This window comes from Malaclemys terrapin, chromosome 5 (assembly GCF_027887155.1).
Source record: "Malaclemys terrapin pileata isolate rMalTer1 chromosome 5, rMalTer1.hap1, whole genome shotgun sequence".
NCBI classification, from domain to species: Eukaryota; Metazoa; Chordata; order Testudines; family Emydidae; genus Malaclemys; species Malaclemys terrapin.
This window is the reverse complement of record NC_071509.1, coordinates 129,951,177-129,972,404: the sequence shown is the minus strand read 5'-3', so window position 1 is coordinate 129,972,404 and position 21,228 is coordinate 129,951,177. Positions and strand designations below refer to the sequence as shown.

At 45.0% G+C, this 21,228-nt stretch overlaps 1 protein-coding gene across 3 annotated transcripts in view; it reads left to right on the top strand.

The window, feature by feature from the left end:
* Positions 1-21,228, top strand: part of FRAS1 (Fraser extracellular matrix complex subunit 1) — a 292,619-nt gene that overhangs the window by 79,397 nt on the left and 191,994 nt on the right. For 2 of the 3 annotated variants that reach the window (XM_054031084.1, XM_054031086.1), the window contains exon 3: positions 18,866-18,973. In XM_054031084.1, coding sequence (XP_053887059.1) covers positions 18,866-18,973 — 108 coding nt within the window. Of the gene's footprint in view, positions 1-15,308; positions 15,335-18,865; positions 18,974-21,228 lie in introns of those variants that run through there. The other variant, XM_054031085.1, reaches the window with a different exon arrangement.

Below are 21,228 nucleotides of genomic sequence, written 5' to 3'. Positions count from 1 at the left end.
TCCTACATTTGACTGTTTCCTGGCTGAGAACAGATCGCAGTGACTTTCCCAACAGTAGCCTAAGTCCAAAACTAAGTTAGTTGTAAAACCGAGAGACCAATCAAATTAAACCAAAGTTAAATGGTACAAAATATACTTAGGCCTAAGTCTGCATGTGGTCTTAGCAAAGTAGGTCTCAAGTCTTTTTAGTTGGATTAAAGGTAATTCAGAAACCAAAATGTTCACCCTTTAGAGACCCTAGTTGGGATTTTCAAAGCTGTCTGAGGGATTTAGACATATGTTTCTTTTGCTTTTTACACAACAAGATCAGTAGGAAGAAATCAAACTGGCACAGTTGGGTCCCAAATAAACGTTTGCTAATTTATACCCAAACATGGAAGGCCTAGCTTCATATAAACTGCTTCTCTGACTGGTTTCCAGCTGCTTCTAAAGCACAGACCACAGCGAGCACCTCTAGAAGGTTCACCGACTGTTCAAAGGGACACTCTCCTATTCCTGTATACTACACGGTAGAGCGGAAGATGCCTGTTTGTCCCATAGGCTGGTCTGAAAATCTCAACACCTCTTTTGGTTCAACTTTTCAGAGTCTTTCTCTCTTTGCATGCCAGTGTCTCAGAGCTCCAATTCCACATTATCAGAAAACCTTCCCCCACACACATTTCCATTATTTTCTTTGAAGTGCTACGTTCTGAGCAGCAGCACTTCTCTCCTGGTGACGTCTGGACCAACCAATACTAATTTTTTTTCCCCATTGAATCAGTTTGATTCAATATGATATAGATATTTCTCTCCTCGAGTCAACAGTCCGTGTCTCTCATACAATTTATCCATCTTCCTCACACAATGTCTTCTTCCTTGCTGAGAATGGCCAGTTGGCATGTAAATATCCCTCTTCCCCAAGTGATGAACAAATCATACAGGGCTTGTCTGTGTTGACGATGTTTTTGTTTGTTTGTTTTGGTTTGTTTTGGTTTGTTTTTTTACCATGGGCTAACTAAGAGGCATTAGCTCTCACTGTGAAAACATCATGGAGACAAGGCACCTTAATTTTACTGCGAGGTAAAGTAGGTGAAGTTGACTCTGGGTGGGGGTAGAGTGCTGACCTCACCTAGTTACCTCTTGGTAAACGCTACAGGTGTCCTGTCTCCACATGGGATTTTATGGCCAGATAATTAGGGAACATTTGTTCTCTCACTAAAAAAAAACCCCCACGCTTTTATGCAGAAGACAAAATCACAGACTTTCCTGCCTTGCCCTCATGGTGTCTCCGCATCCCAAGCTTAATTGTCTGTGTCGTATCAGAGTACAGCACTGCCACGTGCCCTATGCCCCTTCACTATTTAGTCATGTAAAATAAGATTTCTCGCTGGATGACTTGGAGCTGACTTTCAATGGGACTTGTGCTTCTAACTCACTTAGATGCTTTTGAAAATCTCCCCCTCGGTAGGGTGACCAGACAGCAAGTGTGAAAAATCGGGACAGGGGATGGGGGATAATAGGAGCCTATATTAAAAAAAGACCCAAAAATCGGGACAGTCCCTATAAAATCAGGACATCTGGTCACCCTACGCCTCGGTGACTTGGGGCTAGTCACACAAGGGGCTAGTAGTAACGCTGGCAAGAAAAGCAGCTCCCAGCCTGTGATGTAAATATCAGCTTTCACTTCAGGGCATTTAGAGTGCTCAGTGATCAGAAGATGGAGACAGAAAGAGGGGCCTGTATTTTCTCACTTAGTAACATTCACGTAGCTGGGACTGAGGGATGACACGTATATAGTTATACGATCAGAAAGGGGTGGGAATTACAGCAGCTGTGAAGGAGTTGGGGGCTGATAGAAGCTCCCATCTCTTCTTAGGTAAGTGCAGAAACTCCTGACTGGTCATTGTTTAGAGTTTGAGGGGGGCATTCATCTCCTGCCCAACTGCCTTTCTATGTACGTAGACAAAAGCCCCTCCTTGAACCCATCCCTGCTTCCTCACTGGAGACATACAAGGATTTCCCATAGCTGTCGGACTTAATTCCTGATCCTGCCCAGCCCCAGTAGGGTGATGGATAAAGAATGGACACAGAATAGACTGCGTTTTTCAGGGAGTAGTGCCTCTGAGACTTCAGGCCATGTAATGTGGGGGTTCAGGTAGCTTTAGGCCAGTGATGCCTCTGGGAGTCTGGATCAATGCACAGCTGGTGAACACAGCTGCCTAAGGCACATGTCATACGCCCCTATGACTCATCAGGGGAAATAAATCCCTTAGTTAAAAGCTCAGAAGGGGTCTTTAGACCTGTAGTGTTGCTAAGTTATTCCTTAATACCGTTTAGCATTAATGCCTGGCACCATGCAACTCGGTAGGTTTGTGGTTTTCCAGTGTGCATGTCAGGGAGTATATATCAGTTATACTGTGACCATCAGGGAAGTGCCAAGACACCTTTCCCCATCTGAAAAAGGGCAGGCCATCTTTCCAAGTTAGGGATTTTTTTTTTTTAACCATAATTTTGTTTTGGAGCCAATAGTCTGCTGGTGCCAAGACCAATTAATTTACTCATTTATAGCAGATGGCAACACTGACTATATATTCAAGTAATATACTAAGCTGTTACATACCTTTTGCTGCCATTTATTTCAATTTGTTTGGCCATAAAATTATAACCTAGTTAAATCCTGACAGCTACTGATGATCAGAGGGCTATGGAAACAATACTGGAGTGCACTAAGGTGGCCTATGAAAGCCCATTTTCTGCAGGCCTCCCAATCATTTTCATTCAGTAATGAAGCGTTTCTGCAAGATTCTTGCAGGGCATTTTTTTTTACTTGTAAAAAACCAAGAGACCTAATTTATTCTGCTACATAGGGAGCTCAGATTAAAGGTATGGATATAAAGTGCTGTCTTTTCACAGACTTGTGTGCTTGGATTCCCATTAGTGATAATGGGATTTGGGACACACAACTCCTTGCTTAGCACTTTGAAAATATACCTCCATATAGGTTAAGGTTAAGGTGCTCTGCAGAAATAATCCTGCTGTTTGTCATCCCCTGCTTTCTTTGTCACTCTTCAAACAGTACGGTATGTTGGAGGTGCAACAACAAATGGCTTGTACTGAAAGATATTTTCCATTTGAGCCAACTCAGCTGGCTGCAGCTACAGTGATTTTAATGCCCTGGCGTTTTTCGTTAGGGATGGGATAAAAGGCTTAGCCTATCTTGGTCATTCTGCCTTGGCTAAATTCAGTAGAAATTCAGGCTTTTGTCCTGCCAGTGCCTGCATTTCTACAGTGTGGCAGATTCATTTAAAGTTATCTGTCCCGTTGGGAATATTGTTTCATCCTTTGGTATATCCACACTGGGACTTGAATGGTTTCTTCTGAAATATGAATTCATAGTCCAAAGAAGGCCAATGTGTTCTTGTAGAATGTGCAGTCTGGCACCGCTCTGCAGGCTTTCCCCGGTCCTTAAAGTCTAATTTATGCACCGGGTTAAGTCAACTTTATAGCCAATTTCAAGTCTGCAAAGGTTTTTCAAGTGATGGTTCGGTGTATAGTAGCTGTCTGCAATTCCATAACCTTTGAAATCTAATTTTGCTTGCAAACGTTCTGGCGGATTTAGCTTTGTTCAATTTTTGGACAAAGGAATCAATCTCAGTGCACTTGGACATACAAGGATATATTTTACTAAGCTGTTCATGTGTGGCTGAGTCCTCTGCACATGTGCCATAGCCATTCATAGAGCTTGTACATAACACTTGCCACATCAATTGGTAAATTTTTTATTAATGAGCTTAGCACAAAAAGTGGGAGTGTGCTAATAGAATTTGCAGATGACCCGAAGTTGGGAGGTATTGCCAGTACAGAAGAGGACCGGAATATTGTACAATACTTGAAATATCATACTTGAAAACTGGAGTAATAGAAATGGGATGAAATGTAATAGAACAAAATACAAGGTCATGCACAGGAATTAGCAACAAGAATTTCTGCTATAAGCTGGGGACTTATCAGTTGGAAGCGACAGAGGAGGAGACAGGCCTGGGTGTACTGATTGATCACAGGAACACTATGAGTAGTTAATATGATGTGGTCGCGAAAAGGCTATTGTGATCCTAGGATGCATCAGGTGAGGAATTTTCAGTAGAGATAGGGAAGTGTTAGTACCATTGTACAAGGTACTGTTGAGACCTCATCTGGAATACTGTGTGCAATTTTGGTCTCCCATGTTTAGGAAAGATTAATCAAATTGGAACAGGTGCAGAGAAGGGCTACTAGGATGGCCCGAGTAATGGAAAACCTATCTTTGGAAAGGAGATTCAAAGTGCTTGGTTTAGAATCATAGAATATCAGGGTTGGAAGGGACTTCAGGAGGTCATCTAGTCCAACCCCCTGCTCAAAGCAGGACCAATTCCCAACTAAATCATCCCAGCCAGGGCTTTGTCAAGCTGGGCCTTAAAAACCTCCAAGGAAGGAGACTCCACCACCGCCCTAGGTAACGCATTCCAGTGCTTCACCACCCTCCTAGTGAAATAGTTTTTCCTGATATCCAACCTGGACCTCCCCCACTGCAACTTGAGACCATTGCTCCTTGTTCTGTCATCTGCCACCACTGAGAACAGCCGAGCTCCATCCTCTTTGGAACCCCCCTTCAGGTAGTTGAAGGCTGCTATCAAATCCCCCCTCATTCTTCTCTTCTGGAGACTAAACAATCCCAGTTCCCTCAGCCTCTCCTCATAAGTCATGTGCTCCAGACCCCTAATCATTTTTGTTGCCCTCCGCTGGACTCTTTCCAATTTTTCCACATCCTTCTTGTAGTGTGGGGCCCAAAACTGGACACAGTACTCCAGATGAGGCCTCGCCAATGTTGAATAAAGGGGAACGATCACGTTCCTCGATCTGCTGGCAATGCCCCTACTTATACAGCCCAAAATGCCGTTAGCCTTCTTGGCAACAAGAGCACACTGTTGATTCATATCCAGCTTCTCGTCCCCCTGTGATCCCCTAGGTCTTTTTCTGCAGAACTGCTACCTAGCCATTCGGTCCCTAGTCTGTAGCAATGCATGGGATTCTTCCATCCTAAGTGCAGGACTCTGCACTTGTCCTTGTTGAACCTCATCAGGTTTTTTTTGGCCCAATCCTCTAATTTGTCTAGGTCCCTCTGTATCCGATCCCTACTCTCTAGTGTATCTACCACGTCTCCTAGTTTAGTGTCATCTGCAAACTTGCTGAGAGTGCAGTCCACACCATCCTCCAGATCATTAATAAAGATATTAAACAAAACCGGCCCCAGGATTGACCCTGGGGCCATTCCGCTTGAAACCGGCTGCCAACTAGACATGGAGCCATTGATCACTACCCATTGAGCCCGATGATTTAGCCAGCTTTCTATCCACCTTATAGTCCATTCATCCAGCCCATACTTCTTTATGGCGGCAAGAATACTGTGGGAGGACCGTATCAAAAGCTTTGCTAAAGTCAAGGAATAACACATCCACTGCTTTCCTCTCATCCACAGAGCCAGTTATCTCCTCATAGAAGGCAATTAGGTTGGTCAGGCACGACTTCCCCTTGGTGAATCCATGCTGACTGTTCCTGATCACTTTCCTCTCCTCTAAGTGTTTCATAATTGATTCCTTGAGGACCTTCTCCATGATTTTTCCAGGGACTGAGGTGAGGCTGACTGGCCTGTAGTTCCCTGGATCCTCCTTCTTCCCTTTTTTAAAGATGGGCACTACATTAGCCTTTTTCCAGTCATTCGGGACCTCCCCCAGTCGCCATGAGTTTGCAAAAATAATGGCTAATGGCTCTGCAATCTCACCCGCCAACTCCTTGAGCACCCTCGGATGCAGCGCATCCGGCCCCATGGACTTGTGCACGTCCAGTTTTTCTAAATAGTCCCGAACCACTTCTTTCTCCACAGAAGGCTGGTCACCTTCTCCCCATATTGTGCTGCCCAGTGCAGCAGTCTGGGAGCTGACCTTGTTCGTGAAGACAGAGGCAAAAAAATCATTGAGTACATTTGTTTGTTTAGCTTAACTGAAGGAAGGCTGAGGGGAGATATGATTGCTCTCTATAAATACATCAGAGAGATAAACACCAGGGCGGGGGAGGAGTTTTTTGTTGAGTACCAATGTTGACACAAGAACAAACGGATTAAACTGGCCATCAACAAGTTTAGGCTTGAAATTAGGTGAAGGTTTCTAACCATCAGAGGAGTGAAGTTCTGGAACAGCCTTCCAAGGGGAGCAGTGGGGGCAAAAAACCTAACTGGCTTCAAGACTGAGCTTGATAAGTTTATGGAGGGGATGATATGATGAGGCTGCCTACAATGGCATATAGCCGATCCGCGACTGCTAGTAGCAAATATCCCCAAAGGCCGGTGATGGGGCAATAGATGGGGAGGGCTCTGAGTTACTACAGAGAATTCTTTCCTGGTGTCTGGCTGGTGGGTCTTGCCCACGTGCTCAGGGTCTTAACTGATTGCCATATTAGGGGTCAGGAAGGAATTTTCCCCAAGGACAGTGGGACACTGCACCCCATATTCTTCACAGTGATATTATTATGATATAATTATGGCATAATTAATATGCATTTTGTACAAGACGGGTCATGTGAGGTGCCATTGGAAAAGTTCTGATTTGCTGAATATGATTATCCTATTTATATGCATGTATCATTTTTGTATTTGAAGTTATGAATATTGACTAGGGATCTGTATTTCAAATGGACTTACTCTGGAAAACAGCCAGCCTTTCAGGTACAACAATGGATATCTTTAGTACAAGTCACAGATAGGTCATGGGTAATAAAGAAAAATTCACAGAAACCTTGACCTGTCCCTGACTTGTACTAAAAATATCTATGATAAAATGGGAAGGAGCTGGGCAGCTGTGGGGCGGCTGGGAAGTTCCGGGGGTCCTCCTGCCCTGCTGCAGCAGCCAGGGAGTTGCGGGGTACCACCGCTGCCCATGGCAGCTCGGAGATTGGGGGCCCACTGTCTCAGGCAGCAGGGGTACCTCACAGCTCCCTGCTGCTGCGGGAGGCGGCAGGACCTTGCAGCTCCCAGCCATCGGGGCTGAAGTCACAGAGGACTTTGGAGGTCCCGGATTCTGTGGCTTCCATGACCTCTGACAAAATCATAGCCTTACTGATGGCCCATCAGCAAAGACAATGGATGTCTTTGGACTCCGCATGTCTCTGGACTCCATCTTGGGAGGTCAGTATTTTTCCACAAACGGGTCTGGGAACCGTGTTTTGAAACAAAGGGTTCCCGCCATATGCTAAAGCTATATAAGGCAGGGAGTGACATCTGTGGGTCTTCACTCCCCACACAAGAAGACTCCTGGAAACACCTGAGGAACAAAGACTGAACTGGGGGAAGTGCTGGACCCAGGTTAAAGGGATTTCTAGCCTGTGAATGAAACACCTGGGAATTCCAGGCTGTAAAGCAAATGCAGCTTGCCCCTTAAGAATCTGCAGCCTGCTTGTACCATCTCTTAGGATGAGAATCTGCTATTCATATCCAATCTATTTAGTATATTAAGCTTAGTTTGCATCTTTTATTTGTTACATAATCTGCTTTGATTTGTTAACTATCCCTTATAATCACTTAAAATCTATCTTTTGTAGTTAATAAACTTGTTTTTGCTTTATCCAAACCAATGAGTAGGAGTGAGGTGTGTGGGAATCGTAGCTTAGGGGCAAAGGCTGTTGCATATTCCTCTCCACGTTGAAGGAGGGGCCGAACTTTGAGCTTACGCTGTAGAGTTCCCTGTGCAGCACAAGACGGTATAATTTTGGGTTTATGCTCCAGAGGGGGTCTGTGCCTGGGAAGCTGAGTTACCTTGGCTTTAGCCTTTCTACTCTTGGTTCGTGCAGTGGCTAGTCAGAGAGCCTGCATGTAACTGCAGCAGGGTGTCTCTACCTGTGTGAATGCTGGTGGAAGTGTAGGAGCAGGAGCATGTCTGCAGCTTGTCACAGCAGCACAGTGAGAGAGGGTGCCGAGGCTGGTGGGTCAGAGGTCTCAGTGGTACCCCAGTTCTAGGTGGCACCCCGGGGGGAACCCGTCACAATCAGATTGGCAGAGACCCCGGGGGGTTTCGCCTTCCTCTGCAGCATCGGGCACAGGTCACTTGCAGGTTTAAACTAGAGTAAATGTAGATTCTCTGTAACTTGAAGTTTTCAAAACATCATTTAAGGACTTCAGTAACTCAGCCAGAGGCTATGGGTCTATTACAGGAGTGGGTGGGTGAGGGTCTGTGGCCCGTGACATGCAGCAGGTCAGACTAGATGATTTGAGGGGCCTTTTTGGTCTTAAATCTGAGTCTAAATTGTCTCTGTGTCATTGTCCATTTATAGGTAATGGTTTCACTCTCGTTCTGTGCACCACGGCTTTCTCACGACAGTCAGGTCAAAGGAGTGGTTTGCGGCTTTCTCACGACAGTCAGGTCAAAGGAGTGGTTTGCCAGATTAATAAAACTGGACATAAGAAGCTTCCCCCTTTTGCATCAGGATGAATATTTTGTACCTCTGGGCTCCGGTGGCCTTTCAGTAACCTGTCTGCCTGGGAAACAGTCTCAACTCTTAAGTGCTTCTCTCAGGCATTTACTCAGACCTTGCTGCTCTTTTAGGGAATTAGCAATGCTCCTCTTCCTCTGCATTGCCTGCATGGGGGAGAGAGGAAATGCCACTGGTTTATGCAACCGGAACCTGCCACTTAAATGGGGAGAGGTGAACCTTAAATGCTGCCCCTTCTTTGCCTTCTTCCCTTGGTTGCAGTTGTATACCCACGTTAAGTTCCTGATTTTACAATACAGTAATAAAGCAGCATAAAATGATTACTCATGGTTAAGGCTAAGATTATGTCACAGCGGTAGCAGAAGTCATGGAATCCATGACTTCCAGCGATCTCTGTGATATTGGGGGCCCCGCAGCTGATCAGCTGCCCAGCCTCCATGGGTGGAGGGACCTCCCGCAACTGCTGCTGTTGGTGGCAACCCCTGAGCTGCCCAGCCGCCGCGGCTGGCAGGGGTCCCCCCTGGAGTGGCTCAGCTGCTGCGAGCAGCCGTGGGACCCCGGAGCTGCTCAGTGGCTGTGGGCAGGGATGGAGCCCCCCCCGCAGCTCCCAGCCCCGCAGGGTGGTGGTGGGGCCCTCCCAGCCATTAGGCAGTGGGGTCCCTGCGGGGGGTGGGGGGCAGGGGGCTGGACCCTCCTCCCTCCCCATTTCGTCAGGGATGTTTTTAGTAAAAGTCAGGCACAGGTCAAGGCTACTGTGATTTTTTGTTTATTGCCCATGACCTGTGCCTGACTTTTACTAAAAATATCCATGACAAAATCGTAGCCTTACTCATCGTAGGAGAGATCAAGTGCAAAATGTGGTAGACACTCTGAAAAGGAAAGGGAAGGCCTTGGATACCATTTCAGCAATCTAATCGTGCCACACACAAGCATGCGCGCGCACACACACGCGTGCGGTTTTCCCAGCTTGTGGTGTTTGCCTGTGCAGCCTCAGTTGGTGTTCAGACTGAAAACATGAATGTACTTTTTGGCTGAAAATTTCAAATCCTTCCAAGGGATTTGGATACCCAGTTAGAGGAAATTGCACATGTAAATCCCCTAGGGAGCTTTGCAGACCTCACTTTGTGTGCCTATATGAGATATAGGATAAAAAGTTACAGAAGTGCCTAGGTGACTTATGTGCCTAAAACTTGGAGGAAGTCTGTGGGATCAGGAGTGCCGCCAGCTTTTTTGCCGCCCTAGGCGGCGGAAGGTCCCGCCCCCAAAATGCCGCCCCCAACCAGGGTGGCCGAAGATCTGGCCGCCGCAGTTGCCGCCCCCCAAATGTTAGTGCCCTAGGCGACCACCTAGATCGCCTAATGAGTTGCCCCGGCCCTGTGTGGGATTACAGTAGTTTACAAAATTTTACTGATAGCCCATAGGGATTCAGGACTGGGACTTGGGAGACCTGGGTTCTGTTCTTGGTTCTGCCACTGACCTACTGGGTGACCTTGGTCAAGTCACTTCACTTTTCTGTGCCTCAGTTTCCCAATCTGTAAAGTAGGGCTAATGATACTGACCTTTGTAAAGTGTTTTGAGCTCTATTGATGAAAAGTACTGTATGAGAGCTAGGAAGTATTATATTCTACTATTATTGAGAGATTTGGATGATCAGTCAAAGGCATGAAACGTAAAAATAAACAATCAGAAATGAAAACAGAGAAACAGGTTACTGAACCATATTCCATCATAATGGATTGTTTTAGTCCTATCAGTGTTCAGGGAAAGTGTCTACGTAACTTCTTAATTTTCCAGCTTGTTTACTGCGGGAGAAACAAGCTAAATTCCTGGAATAAGAGTTTAGTATTCAACTTGCAGAGATCTGAAATCCCCAGGGTATAGTTCTACCTTTCCTATCCTATCCTATTCCAGTATTGTGTGTGTATGGGGTCTAATCCAGCCCCACTGAAGTCCATTGGGGTCTGTCTACACAGCATTTTGAAGAGAGCCTCCCAGCTGGGGTCAGCAGACTCGGACTAGTAGAGCTCACGCTGGAGCTTGGAAAACAGCTGTCTAGACAGCACTTCGAAGTTCAGACTCAGGCTGTAGCTTGGGCTCCGAAGTCGGGGCGGGAGGTGTCAGTGCCCCAGCTGCAGCTTCAAAGTGTTGTCTATACACACAGTGATCTGCTCACAAGTGTGCTGCAATAAAACTCATTAAGGCCATTCTGATCTCATATGTGTGACGCTTAAAAATAGTGGCAAACCTCGCTTAGCAGGTCCTGCTTTTTCGTGCACACAGGCTGGTTTTGAAAATATGTTCAGCAGGGGTAACGTTTCTTTCATAGAATTGTACTGGGGTCATTTATACTTCTTTGAATTCTTTTCATCTCTTTATTGTTCCATTAATGCATCTCTCTCCAAACCACATATAAGTCTCTCAACTTTCTTTAGGTTTTGATTTATTCTGCCTGTTGCCTTGTATTGTCCACTAATTGGAGTGGAAATGTAAAATGAAAGCAGCACTATTAAGCTGCCAAGTCTCCTTGCTTGGCAGCGACTGGCTGGTGCTGGTCGTTGTTAACCAGAAGTGTAATTGCTCTGAATTCTGCCTCTGGTTTTGACAATGTGGCCCTGTAGTCTTCCTCTGAGACATCTGATACCTGCTTTTCTTCAGGGCTCTGGTTGAGAGCCGCATGTGAAGTAAATCCATCCCTTCATGCATTCTTGTGTGGTTAGAGAATACGACGACTGTGTGTACTGCTCAATGCTGTCATACATAACTTGGCCTAAGTACTTTGTCAATATGTCATTCCCAGCAGAACTGGAAGCTAATTTCCCCCCGCTTATGGTATCCAGGTTCCCTAGAGTGAAGATACCAATGTCATGTGCCAGTCATGGCCCGGACCCAGAGCAGGCTCCATTGTGAAAGCTGGTGAACCCTAGAAGTGTATTTTACCAACTTCTCCTGAAAGTAGAAAGCAGGAGGTGGGGAGGGGTCAGAAGGAAGGGGTATCACTGAATAAAGATCATGTAGATTTTCTACAAGAGGAGAAGAATTGCAAGTTTGAATCCTGAGCTAATACTTATGGCCCCAACCAGGCCTCATCCACCCAACCCCCCAAGCCACTTATCTCCCCAACCTAATTCTAGAAATGCCACCAAACAGATGTCCTGCTTTGAGTTCTGCATATCATAGCACAGGATCCAGCGTCTACTGATGGACTGAATATGTTCATACAGTCCTGTGAAACAGGAGCGGGGGGCGGGCAGAGATGCACAGCTGTTGTGTGCTTCTCATCTCCACAGTCAGAGTGCATCAGAATTAAGCCCAGGTTGTGATCCAATGGAATGCTGTCCTACATCACATGTATCTGATCATGTTACTGAGGCTTTATGTGCTTAATATCAGGCTCAACTTTTTCATGTTAAAGAACAGAGAAAAAGCCCAGCTCGAATAAGCACAGTTCGGTCACATAAAACTGCAACATCCATTCAAAACAGTCATGTTAAGAGAGGATTAGCTTTTTAAAGGGTTAAATTAACCTAGTGATGGCTGGCTGTGGTGACTGCAAAACAGGTTCAAGTATCTTCATTTCCCATCTCTAGCCTTCGTACATCCTTTGTCTGTCTTCCACTCTTCGCTTGAGTTTGCAGGATGCTCCTAAATTTAGAACAGTCTCTCTGTACATGACTACATAGTACTCTCTTTCTCCTCCTTTCAGTCCCTCCTTAAAGCCCAGTGTGTGGAGTTATTTTTTTACCCTGTTCTTCTCCCCCGTACTCTCCAAACCCTGCTGTATCTGAGCTGTGCTCCTAGGCCTTTTGGTTTAGTTTGTCTTGTCTCTCTGCTTGTAGACACTGACGGACTGAGAGTGGGTTGCACTCTGTGACACTGATCCTTCAATCCAAACTGTTAGCATGGACCTCTGTGGCCATGCAGAGCCAATGGGATTATGGTCCTGATCCTGAAATTGGGTCCACGTGGGCCGTCCCTCTCCCCCATGCAGAGCTCCATTGGCTTCGGTGGGATTCTGCACAGACCTGAGGACCAGCCTGTGAGGATCTGGTTTATAATCCCATTGAGGGGCTGTTTGTAAAGGGATTTGTGCATTTATGGTACTCTATACATGACTTTTGTTAATAAAAATCACCTTTATATGCTGTAATGTTCGTCTCCTAATATGGCCTTTAAACATTCAATTCAATTACAGATCCTTTCTTTTGCTCTAGAAAGGTGCTAAGAATGAATTCATAACAACAGTAATACTTGGCACTTATACAGTGCTTTGCACCTCCAAAGGGCTTTACAAACATTATCTTATTAATTATGCTGCTAATTATGGTAGCATTGGTGGAGAAAGAAATCCCTTGATGTTCATTTTAAATGAAAAATACACCCGTAACAAGATTGGAGTTCAACACTGATGCATTGTAGCAGATATTTTGTCCACTAGGCTACAAGGTCTTTGATTAACGTGCATGGAGGATTTACAGCTGTTACTTTGTCTACTGGAAGGCCTGATTTTATTTAATAAATAATCATACCTAAAGCTTTAATGTTTGTGTAAATACAGGTATGAATATTACACTCAAGTGATATAGGCAAATGAGTGGTGTTATCCCCTTTTTTACAGATGGGGAAACTGACACATAAGGGCTACAATGATCAAAAATGCCAAAGTCCCATTTTCAAAAGGGACCTACGTGCTTTTTTAAGGGAATCCGGTTCCAAAGTCACTTAGGTGCTTTTGAATTTTTTACCAGAGGTGTGTGAGTGCCAAGCCTGGGAATAGAACCCACAAATTTCTAGCTTCTGCTCCCGCATACTAATCCTCCAGATCATGTTACATTTCAATAACAATAGAATCACCTTGGACATGAAAAAAGAACTGAGCAGGGCTCGCATAGTTTGTTCTCTAGTTCATCCAAGTACTACCTACATGCAAAATTATATAAAAATAATACTTTTTTGGTGCTTACATTTTTTCATTAAAGTAGCTGTAGTTATACATTTCCCCATAAACAGGACATGTATCACATGACTTTAACAAGTGGTGTTAGACATTAGGACTCAGCAAAACTACCAAAAATAATTGTCAGAAAAACATCCCAGGTTCCCCATTGAGTTTGGTCCTGCTGAGATAGTAAAGATTCTGCTTTTCTTCTGTCTTGGCTTTAAGTTAATACCCTTCCCCTGGATATTATTTTGCCTGATCATTATACTTCACTCCAGGGGAGAAAGTGTGAATATAATATCAAGTACAAGCGGTATCATTATTTTTCTATAGCTGCAGCTAAAAACTGAAATTATTTTTAGACGGGGGTCAAAAGTTTCAAACTTGTCTGCTTCATGCTAGGTCTCTAAATCCATAGTTGTGCACCTCAGCCAAAGGGACTTGCTTCTCAGAGACGCTGAGGCCAGGTTTGATATAGGTGCCCAACTATTAATCTTTTAGGAACCCAGTTCTGGATATTTCAGCCTAAGTTTTTAGGGCTACATCTTCAAAACTAGCTTCTAACATCTCATCTGCATTTTTTTGCCTGCCACTTTGCAAATACAAATCATTTAGCCCTGGTCTACACGGGGGTGTGTGTGGAGATTGATCTAAGTTACATGGCTGAAGTCGACGTACTTAGATCGACTTACCGTGGTGTCTTCACTGCAGTGAGTCGACTGCTGCCGCTCCCCCCGTTGACTCTGCCTGTGCCTCTCGCAGCGCTGGAGTACAGAAGTTGACGGGAGAGCGCTCGGGGGGGTCGATTTATCGCGTCTAGACTAGACGGGATAAATCCATCCCCGCTGGATCGATTGCTGCCTGCCGATCCGGCGGGTAGTATAGACATACCCGTATATGTGAAAATAATTGCTGGAGTAAGTTTACGATCCAACTTGAGACCCATTGGGTAATTTGACCGTTACTGCTTTTAGGAAAAGCCAATCCGGGCAAACAGGTAGGAGCCAGACTTCTGCCCTGTGATGAAGCTGTAATGGCATAGCTGAACATGGTATAAAATAATAAAACCTATACACAGAATTGGGGCATGTCAGACATTCAGGAACGCCCCAGGCACCTGGTGTCTGCCTGCAAAGAACTCCTTGCAGGACTGGGGCTTAAGTGCGTGGTCTGTCCCTCACCCGCTGGGCCATCTCGGAGCATGTCCCTTGCTGTAAAATGAGCAAGTGAATGGATAAATCAAACTGTTTTGGCAAAGAAGTGAAACGTCACTTTTGCTAGTGAAGAGAGATTTGAGGCCCTGTGTGTTGTCAGGACTCCAGGAGACCTAGAAACGAGCTGTGTAGGACATAGCACAGCTGAAAGGGAGCAGGAATGAATTATCTACACTATGCATGTTAGGCAGAGCTTGACACCATTACAACTCACCCTGAATTGATTCTGTAACTATACACTAAATCACCCAAGAAAGAGAGATTCTAGGCTGACACTCTACACTCATAGCTGTGTGTGCAGAGGGGCAGTTATATCGTCAGAGGAGAAATGACTATCTTTCTCTGGTATCATTTATATCTTGTACATTGGAGCTGTACGTTTATGTGCATCCCTTGCTGTATTTAGGATTAATACTGTCATCGGCTTTATTAGAGGATCCACCTAAAGAACTGAGTGCCAAATGCTTTATACTCACAAAAGCCTCAGTGCTTGTTAGCTGTATGTTGGCATTACTGTGTACAAAGGATAACGTTTGCCATCAATGAAATACTATTGCAAGTCAATGAATGAACACCAGGCTTTCTTCAATTACAGTTCTAGAGGCAGCTCCAACTTTCCCCCTTCCGTAGTCCACCTTCTCTCCGACAAGGAATTCATGCTCCATGGGATATTAGCATAGAAAACAAGGTAAAAATGCCATTCTGTGATGGGCCTGATTTACAGTGACAAGAGAATAAATTCTTAGCTAAAGCTATGACTTCTTCCTGGATTCCTGAATCTAATTCTCCGGCCGATCAGCTTGATGCCAAACGTAGTCATTGCTGGTAGTGGCATGACAGGGAAATTGGATGCTCAGACTGCACAGGGGCATAAGGGTGTTTAATAGCTTGCATCTGGGCATGTAAGTCAGTGTGCTCTGAATTAGGAGAGCAGGAGGGGGGAGGAACCTCAGTGCCCTTCTCCACCCATGCCAGCCTGCGCAGCTGAGTTGGAGCAGTAGCAAATGGAGCAAGGAAAGGTTGGGGAGGGAGCTGTGCCTCTCTGATCAACTCTGCTGTCTTGTATGCAGGACAGGCGCTAAAGTGAAGTCTAGCTAGCCCTGTGCAATGACTTGGCGGAGCATTTCAAGTTTTAATCTACGGATGCTGTGAGAGAAAACTTGGGTCAGCTTCCTGTAGGTCAGATGGAGGAAGCTCAGTGAGAACGCAGGTGCTGGAGCAGAGAAAATGCCAGTTCTCCCAAAAATCTTTCCTGGCTGGGGAGTGGGAAGGAGAGAGAAGGGAAGTGGATGGCCTGTTTCCCCTGGGCCACTGGTCTCCAAACTTTTTTGATCGCTCACCCCTATCAGTAAAAAATGTTTGAGCATGCACCCCTTGCTGCGCCGCAGGGCCGGCTCTACCATTTTTGCAGCCCCGAGCCAAAATGCCCCAAAGCTCCTCCTGCTGTGCACCCCGAAGGATCCTCTTGCGCACCCCTTGGGGAGTGCACACCCCACTTTGGAGACCACTGCCCTAGGCTAGTATCACAAGACCCCATCCGTTATGTGAGAATGGAAAAAGCTTTCATCCCAGGAGGTTGGAGAGGTATGTTTTTTTTAACACGTAGGGCCAGATTTTCAAAAGAACTCAGCACCCCACAGTTTTTGCTTAGGCACCTGATGGAGTGGCCAGATTTTGAAGAGAATTCAGCTCCCATTTAGCTGTCTAACTGGAGCCCGAGCCCTTGTGAAAACGCAGCCCCTAAAGGACACTGACATATTTTTCACATGGGCACAATAATATTAGCAGCTAACCCGAAATGTATTATTAGTATTAAACCATGAGCCACATTTTCCCTCCTTTATTCACATTGAGTAGCAGCTTACTCTGGGAGTAGTTCAGTTTAATTGGAGCAAGTCACTACTCAGTGTGAGATAGGTGACAGAATCTGGCACTATTCCAACTCAATTTTCAATGAGATTTAACTTTGATTCTATAGAGATTTTTCTGTATGCAAAGTCAATCTCTTATGTGGCATCAAGGCAGTTTGGTGCAGACATAATAGCTGCATAATGAAAAACAATGATCAGATAAGAAATTAGTTACCTTCTCCCTTGTTTTTTAGTTAGTTAACTGAAAGTTTAAAAAAATAAACAATGATTTAATGAGTATTTAGCACAAAACCCAGAAATTGTAGTGTTCCTACAAAGTTATTTACTTGTTCCCATAATATAAGAACTAGGGGACACCAAATGAAGTTAATGGGCAGCAGGTTTAAAACAAATAAAAGGAAGTTCTTCTTCACACAGCGCACATCAACTTGTGGAACTCCTTGCCTGAGGAGGTTGTGAAGGCTAGGACTATAACAGGGTTTAAAAAAGAACTAGATAAATTCATGGAGGTTAAGTTTATTAATGGCTATTAGCCAGGATGGGTAAGGAATGGTGTCCCTAGCTTCTGTTTGTCAGAGGGTGGAGATGGACGGCAGGAGAGAGATCACTTGATCATTACCTGTTAGGTTCACTCCCTCTGGGGCACCTGCCATTGGCCACTGTCAACAGACAGGATACTGGGCTGAATGGACCTTTGGACTGACCCAGTCCGGCCATTCTTATGTTCTTATGTCCTAGCCCTCAATACTTTCCATGTGTCTATGAAGCTATCAATTATTAAAAAAAAAAAAAAATAGCAGAGAAGGAAAGTGGTTTCTCTAAACTGTCAACTGCAGAGGAATTCAATTTAGACAAGAAACATGAATTCTGAAACAAAGGGGGTAGGAGCCATTAATTTGTCCAATACGCCTCACAATAAGAAACTTGGAGGTGAAATCCTGCCTGCTTTACTCATATGAGTTGTCTCATTGAAGCCAGTGAGATTACATTAAGCAAAATGGGCAAAATTTGGCCTTTAATCTCTAATTTCTAAATTTACTTCAGAAAAGTGGATTACAGACTCCTTTTCTGGTTTCTTTCTTCCAATCCCAAAACAGTTATAGCCTGACTCTCATTTGCACTAAGTCCACTTTCCACCACTCTGACAATGTTAGAGAGCCTTAGAGAGTGGAGGTGAATTACATTTACGTTCACTTTAAGCCCTCTCTGTGCTGCCAGAACAATGTAAAGGAAGCTCAGTAGGACATTTTCACTTAGGGTTGTAGAAGTGATCTCTAACATAGTAAACACAATGCTGTGTGCCTGTGTATTTGCACATAAACATTTCCTCGCCACGTTTCTGCATATGCAAAACCTCTGTAGGAATGGAAACCGCTTTTGCACACAGCGCGTAGTGCGATGATTAACCCACAGCAGTCAATTTTCTCATGACAAGACTGGATTTTTTTTTTTTTTTTGCATAGGCAAAATTGGTGATGGAAAAATTGCCTTCATCAAAACGTAATGATCAGTCTGTCCCTAAGTCTGCAAAATTATGCCCATAACTTTAGAACCTACCATGCGCCTCCTCCATAGACCCCATAAGTCCTCCCTCTTGAGGGGCGTGAGCTGAATTTTCTGGACCCCTGCATTATCCCTTCCATAGGTGTCAATTCAAGAAGGGATGTTTTTCATCTCTTACTCTGTGCATGGATTTAGGGCCTAGTTTTCAGAGATACTGAGCACCTACAGCTCCACTTGAAGTTAGTGAGAGTTACAGGTGCTCAGTGCCTCAGAAAGCCGTCCCTTCATGATGTACTGTATCAACAGTACTGGCTTTACTCCTGGTGAGCTACGGAGGTGCAAGTGTGTGGCTAATGGTGCCGCAGTTAACGTCAAACTGCTGCTCGTGTAAATATCCAGCAGCTGCATATCGATATTTTGGGATGATCAGCGATAGCCGAAGTTGTTTGTTTTCAAAGCCACCTAGCAGATTTGGATGCCCGTAGGCAGCTTTGAAACGCTCAGCCTAGATTTGTTGACAGAAGACAGGAGATTTCAAAGAGGTACAGCAATCAGCCTGAGGCTATTGCAGGTTATGGACAATCAATTGTCGTGCAGTTGGAATTGATTGATTGTTTTTCTGTGCATGGCCTTGTCTTTTCATTACGAGTTTGAAATTATGAAATGAATAGCCCTGGCCTTTTACTGCCTGGGGTTACTAATCCGCATCGCGTGGACAGAGCCCGTTGTAGCGTTTGCCTTTCTATTCTGTGCCTGTTTAATTCATTTGAAATGTTAGCCATTAGATAACAGCACACGTTTTACACTTGATGCGAGTTTAATTCAGAGCTTATGTTTGTTTGCAGAACAACACAATTTGGAAGCCAGATTCTTGCCAGGAGTGCAGATGCCATAGTGACATTGTCATCTGTGAACCTGCCGTTTGCAGAAACCCTCGGTGTGACTTTCAGAAGGTAAATATGCCTGTTGGCTTGCTATGCAAGGGATGGGGAGTATTTGAATCATTAGGTTTTTCTCACTACGTTCAACCTACACCCTCTGGATAACTACAGGTTTGTGAAAGTGTTATACTGGAATATACACAGTATATGATCCATGCAGGCATGGAATGGACAATCAGAAGGGGCTTAGTCCTGTAGTCACAATGTAAGCAAAGCATCTCTTTTCTTCCGTGCGGGCCTCCTGGTTAAACTTGCATAGAACAACTGATAATTAGCCTAGAACACCTGATAATTAGTGGCTCCTCTATAGCATAGCATCAGCCCTATCACGGTTCTGTTTTCATCAGTGGGAATTGTAAGAAGTGAAAAGTGAGTGCAAAATGCTGCCACCCACTCTACGCTGATGAAAATGACTGCCCAGAATTGCACAGGCATAGATGAGAACGGGATTTGGCCCACTGTGAACAGAAAAGGCAGTGTTTTCAAGTTCAACCAGTCTGTTCCCTTCTCACATGGGAACTGGATGCTTGGCAGTGGCACCGTTTGCATGCTACATATGGCAAGTGATCTGCCAAGAGTATTCTGATCTCAAATGATGCCAGTGGGCTGCAGTGTTCGACCACAGCTTGGGCATAGCTGATAATCACCTTTAGACTGAGCCCAGGGGGCCGGGTCGCTGTAGAACAAGCAGATGGACGCTTTCCACTCTAATAAACAGTAACAGAGCAAAAATTGTGCTTTTGGTCCGTCTTTTCGTTTGTTGTGCCTTGGTGGTTATTGCTGGGCTTTCATTGTCTTTTTGTTTATCTGTTTCCCTGTGAGCCTTCATTAATGGTTGTAGCTAATTGGGCACAGGGTCTGTGTTCCTGTAGGGCCCAGGTTCTGAGGCAGGAACAGATGAATATCAACAAAAGTCTGTATTTTAAAGAGACACTGCCAATATAAAAATCATGTAGCTTTAAAAAGGTCTTGCTAGTGTTCCTGGTAGCACCCATAGGTTATTAACAGTGAAAGAATAGGTGGTGTCTAATTTTTGCTCCATCATTAATGCTATTTGTTTGTTAGAGGGAGACTAAAAATATTGGTTCTGTTTATGTTAGAGAGGAGATGAATAAAAGGAAACGTAATAGAGACATACAAAATAATGAATGGGATAGAGCAGGTAGATTGGACACTTCTGTTTCTCCTTTCTCATAACAAAAGAACAAGGGCAAATTGAAAGGCAGCAAATTTAAAACTGATAAAAGGAAATAATTTGTCATGCAATGCATAATTAACCTGTGGAACTCATTGTCACATGATACCATCAAGGCCAAGAGCAGAATAGGGTTCCAAAAAGGAATGGACATTTATATGGATAATGAGACCATCCAGTGTTACCTTAATTTAAGAGAACTTTTTTGGAAGGGGTCATGCTTCGTGCTTCAGGGCATCAGCCAACCACTAATTGAGGGGGTAAAGGAAGGAACTATTCCTATCAGTGATTTATTCTTTAACTGCCTGCTGCAGGATTTCTTCAACCTTCTTGGAAGCGGCAGGTGCTGGTCTCTGTTGGAGGGAGCTCCAGCTTGAGTGCCTCTGCTGATCTTACTTCCAACAGGATGGCATAGAGCCGTGGTTCTCAACCAGGGATCTAGGGCCCACTGGGAGGTTGCGAGCAGGTTTCAGGGGGGCCGCCAAGCAAGCCCAGCATTAGACTCACTGGGGCCCAGGGCACAAAGCTGAAGTCCCAGCACATGGGGCTGAAGTCTGGGGCCCTGAGCCCTGCCACCTGGGGCTGAAGCTGAAGCATAAGCAAGGTAGCTTTGTGGGGGCCTCTGTGGCATGGGGCCCCAGGCAATTGCCCTGCTTGCTATCCCCCAATGCCAGCCCTGGCTTTTATATGCAGAAAACCAGTTACTGTGGCACAGGTGAGCCGTGGAGTTTTTATAGCATATTGGAGGGTAGAATGGGGCTCAGAAAGAAAAAGGTTGAGAACCCCTGGCATAGAGAGAGGCAATCTCTTAAATAGGCAGGTCCCATTCTATTTAGGACTGAATACGTCAAAACCAACATCTTAAACACTGACCGTGCCCTTCCAAAAGGGCAAGCATCAAATATGTCCCCATGGGGACACCCTTACAGTATTTTCAAGAAGGTGACTTTGGGGCAAAACTCTAAGTCAGGGGTTGGCAACCTTTGGCACGTGGCTCGCCAGGGTAAGCCCCCTGGTGGGCCGGGCCGGTTTGTTTACCTGCCTCATCCGCAGGTTCGGCCGATCGCGGCTC